The sequence below is a fragment of the Gossypium raimondii genome, chromosome 13 (genome assembly GCF_025698545.1).
Source record: "Gossypium raimondii isolate GPD5lz chromosome 13, ASM2569854v1, whole genome shotgun sequence".
NCBI classification, from domain to species: domain Eukaryota; kingdom Viridiplantae; phylum Streptophyta; class Magnoliopsida; order Malvales; family Malvaceae; genus Gossypium; species Gossypium raimondii.
The window spans coordinates 2,226,550-2,231,297 of record NC_068577.1 but is presented as its reverse complement, the minus strand read 5'-3'; the positions used below and the strand labels follow the sequence as shown (position 1 = coordinate 2,231,297).

The following is a 4,748-nucleotide window of genomic DNA, read 5'->3' as shown; positions in this document are numbered from 1 at the left end:
CATACGCTAATATTTGACATAAAATTGATTGTATTTTAAGAATATTTTAATAAAATATTTGACATAAAATATTAATATTTGACATAAAATTGATTGTATTTTAAGAATATTTTAATAAAAATTAAATTTTTAATATTTTAAAATACATCAATTTTTAGTATTTTACCAGTATTACTAACATGTTTATTTGACACGGCTCCCTTTTCAATGTATGAAGTAAGCTTCATTCATCCATTATCGTGCACTTGCTCTTTTTGTTTTATACCAAAATTATTTAGAATGTTACTTATGGACTTGCGAAGAATAATGGCATATTTGGATATTTACGGGCATTTGATTTGTAATTGTGATGATAAATATTAAGGATTCAAAAATATTTGGATTAAAATATTTTAAGACAACGGATGCACATGTCAATAATTAGACATCTACTTAACTTTTAAAAATTTTATTTGTGAATTAAGATATTGAGAACGAAGCTATAATAAATACAAGAGTAGTTGAACTTAAATCACATGTTGTACTATGAATTTATAATGAAATTATAAATCTATTCAAGTGAGGAACATTATTTGTGAGAACACATTTGATTGTAAAACCTATTGTATTATGATTTTACATGCTAAGTTTGCAGGAGTAAATTTAATGGTGAAAGTAACATTCTTCAAGGTAAAAAAATAAGAAATTTGCCATGGGTGTGTAATAGATTTAGGATCAATTGCCGTAAGTGATAAATATAGTAAATACTTCTCACTAAATTAAACTCCACAGACCTAAAAAAATCGAACTACTTAAATAATCTGTGTCCGCTGTTTGTGTTTTTTTTTTTTTTTTTGTTTTGCAGTCCTTAAAAGAATTGTCAACTTTCCCAATCACTTCTTCCAGAAGTCCTTGGTTATGAGCAACTGCCATCAAGTTTACAAAAACAAAAGCAAGAAGGTTTTTCACTTTTGCATGGAAATTGCAGGTGATATACCACACGAGCTTGAACATAAGTGCTGATGGAAGCACATTGTTTAGTGGGTATACAGATGTTACATGTGATGAGTTGGTATTTGATGTTTGGATGCCAAGATGTGTGCTTTAGACACTATAAAATCTATTAAAAGGTATATTGATCATTTGACTTTCTTTTTTTATGTTGTTATCATATTTATTCCTTTAAATCAGGAATAATATTATACTTATTTTATACTCATTTTGTTCCATTACGGTTCTATTTCATTACCACCGAATAGCTATTATGTTGCAACTCTATACCATTATAGAGGAACCAAACATGTTAGTGTCGTCAAGGTGTATGCTTAAGTGTGCCTAGGCCTTAATATTATACAACAAAAGCATCTCATTCCCATTTGATCATGCGCAGACTTAATGTGCCTAGGAGCACTTTTCTGCAAAAAGAAAGGGATAATACTAACTCTATACTTTTCAATATTTCAGCATTCAACAACAAACATTGACCACAAGTAAATCATGCATACTAAGCCATATACTCTCTCTCACACACACATACAGAAACTCAAACATATACAGTTTGCGCTTTATTTCACTCAGGCTAGCGGTCTCTTTGGATGTTGCACCTAAGGCAATAAAGGGTTCTAAGATGTAAAGGGCGCCTTGCACCCTTGACAACACTGAGGACACTAAGCCAAAAATCCAGAACAAGGGTTGGTTATATCTATGAAGTTCTAAGAAGCAGATTACTTGAACAAAAAATCGATCCATGAGGGAATTTTGGTGCAAATAAATATATTTTCAGAACTGAAAACATCTTCTAACTGCCAAAATATAAACCTAATTGTTTAGTACATGGAAAGACTACCAAAATTTGGTTCAACTCACCAAGATAATAAATATCCACATTGAAGACCGAATTAAACTAACTCAACGCTACTAAGTTCAAATCCAATTGCCTGAACGAAGTTTACCCGAGCAAGATCAAAAGTAGATCATAACAGCAACTCAGCAATCTGAACAGCATTAAGTGCAGCTCCCTTACGTACTTGGTCACCACAAACAAAGATGTCCAGCCTGTTTTAAGATTCTATATTAGCATGAAAATCTTTTAAAAGGAAAAGTAAAAATGTAGGAGTTTTACCCCTGGTTTCCTTCTTGAGACAAATCTTGGCGAATTCTGCCAACTGCAACATCATCTTTGTTTGATACCTCCAATGGCGTAGGGAAGTGATTAGAAATCCGATCATCAATAACTATGACCCCGGGAGCATTTTTCAAAATTTCTCTTGCTGTGTCCTGATCAATAAAGAATTTACCAAATAAAGAGTTGAAATTTGAAAAGGCTACACCAATGCAACATATAAATTAGCATTTCCTTGCATCGATTAGCATTGCCATTATTCTGAACCAGGAAAATTCTCATTTCTGTTTCCAATTTTGAGATGCTCTTATTAGTATTGCAGTGTGTGCTGCTTTTTCTCCAAATAGGCAACCATGATTAGGGATAATATAAATTGGAGCCATAGTATTTATTGTTATCAATAGGCTACATGAAACATCCTTACAAAATACTTACCAATAATAATGTGGGTTGAAAGTATTAATATAAGATGCTTCTTCCATTTTTAACTTCCCTCATTCTAATCATAAGGGTTGAACAAAATCCAACTTTAAACCTAACCCACTCTTTACAACTTTTGTCCCAAGAAATGCAAATGATGAAAGGAAAAAGGGGTCCAAAAATAAAATCGTAACAAGTAAAACAAGAAGAAGCCCTAAAATCCATAGTCTAAATTCCTTTTTCAAAAAAAGGCTCAAGAACTTAAAGATGAATGCAGTGCATGTAAATGCACCAAACATAGCTACAATGACAAAAAAAAGGTCAAATCTTGCAACTTTTTTGTCACTTTTATTTCATATATTGAAGATAAAATTGTAAATCCGCAAATCATAAAATATTACCTCATCAAGTGGCTTCTCGAACTGAAGATTGACACTTTCAGCATGTGCACGCATCACAGGGACTCGTATGCATGTAGCAGTGACTTTAACATCAGCATCATTCTGAGAAACAAGTGAGGGCGATCATGCAAGACAAAACATGCTTTGATGAGATGATTTTTCCTTCTCGATCTCACTTCCAAATGCAAAAGACATATTACATAATTTTATATATCAGAAACTTCAATTACTTACCCAGATTTTCCTTGTCTCTTTTACCATTTTCATCTCCTCTTCATTGTATCCATTCTCGAGAACAGGGGCATTATGTGAGAACAAATTAAAAGCATACTGCAAAAGTAAAAGAAAGGAGACAATTATAAGAAACCAAGAGAGATGTAAAAGATATTGCAAACGACTGATACTGTAAACGAATGTACATACTTGCTGCTTAAAGATATTACAAGTGGGCGGTTTCCCTTCCAAGACCTAATATAAAATACCACAAGGAATCAGTTTAGAACGAAATCTCATATAAAAATAAACAACAAAACGGAAAAGGAGAAAGGAGAAAACAAAACGGAATCAAACAACCTCACGAGTTTGTAGCTCAAGCTCGTGCATGGCAGCAGCACCAGCACCACTAGCTGCCTGATATGTACTAACCACCATACGAGTCACCTGGAAAATACCACAGGCAAGCATCAGATGTTTAAGCAGCTTGATGCAGTATAATTATAACTTAAGCATTGAAACCACCAAAAGATTTACAAGAACAAAAAACATCCTACGCTAAAGATTCAAATACCCAATAGCTTTTACAAGCGATCAATTGTTCATCTCATTTCATTCAAACTCAATATGTCTTCAATTTCTAGCCTAGATTACATTACATTATATTCTCCTTTTACAAACAAAAGAACCAAACCTATAACAAATGACTAAAATTGTTGTTATTCCAGGGAATATCTCAACAACTATAAAATTTCGACTATTCGAAGCTTTCAACAAGCTTTAAAGAATTATCCATCTAATTTAATTAAAAACCAAACGCATCAACGAACAAACAAAGCAAAACCAAATTCCTTACCAATCAAAATGTATAAATATTTACGAGTAAATAACCTCATCCCGAGAAAAAAAAAGGAAATTTATCTAATACCTTGGCACGGCGATGAAGTGGGGTAGCAGCCATTAAGCAAATAATTGTAGAACAATTCGGGTTTGCTATCAAAGCACCCTTTTTCATCCCAACTTTAATCCCATCCATTGCTTCTGGATTCACTTCAGGAATAACTAAAGGCACCCCATCAACCATTCGAAACGCAGAGCTGTTATCTACCACGATGGCACCTTTCTCAACCGCAATGGGACCGAACTCCTTGCTTATCGACCCACCAGCACTGAAAAGCGCGATGTCGACGTTATTAAAGCTATCGGAAGTTAGTTCTTGGACAGTGAAGGTACGGTCCTGGAAGGAAATGGACTTGCCAGCGGAGCGTTTGGAGGCAAGGAGCTTGAGGGAACGGTAAGGAAAGTCACGGTCGGAGAGGACGGAGAGGAATTCTTGGCCTACGGCGCCAGTGACACCAACGACGGCGACGGATGGGCCCGATTCTTGGAAAGACATGCGGACCTTGGAGGGGAGCTTCTTTGGTTGGAGTTTGTGTTTTGGGGTGGAAAGAAAATGGGGTTTGAGAGGGTGGCTGAGGGAGGCCATTATCGAGCTCAAGGAGGAATTCAGGTGAGACAGTGAAAAAGGGACCTATAGGTATAGAAGTGGTGGCGGCGAAGCGGCGGCAGTGCCTAGAGGGTAGCTCTAACTCTAAGCTGCTGTGGTGACTGCT

General features: G+C 35.2%; 1 protein-coding gene across 1 annotated transcript; it reads right to left on the bottom strand.

Moving 5' to 3' along the window:
• Positions 1–1,727: 1,727 nt before the first annotated feature.
• LOC105783680 (uncharacterized) lies at positions 1,728–4,748 on the bottom strand. The gene is made up of 7 exons (XM_012609269.2): positions 4,064–4,748; positions 3,496–3,582; positions 3,346–3,390; positions 3,157–3,252; positions 2,923–3,024; positions 2,102–2,256; positions 1,728–2,034 (listed from the first exon to the last, which is right to left on the bottom strand). Exons 1-7 carry the CDS (start codon positions 4,619–4,621, stop codon positions 1,953–1,955), a joined length of 1,125 nt encoding a protein of 374 aa, XP_012464723.1. The 5' UTR covers positions 4,622–4,748; the 3' UTR covers positions 1,728–1,952.

Bases quoted from the DNA above. Each gene is read 5' to 3' on its own strand.
- LOC105783680 (XM_012609269.2), bottom strand. From the start codon at position 4,621: ATGGCCTCCCTCAGCCACCCTCTCAAACCCCATTTTCTTTCCACCCCA. The intron at 3,391-3,495 runs GTTGTTTGATTC...ATTTTATATTAG, and splicing joins TTGAGCTACAAACTCGTGAG to GTCTTGGAAGGGAAACCGCC. The intron at 2,257-2,922 runs GTAATATTTTAT...TTTATTGATCAG, and splicing joins TCGAGAAGCCACTTGATGAG to GACACAGCAAGAGAAATTTT.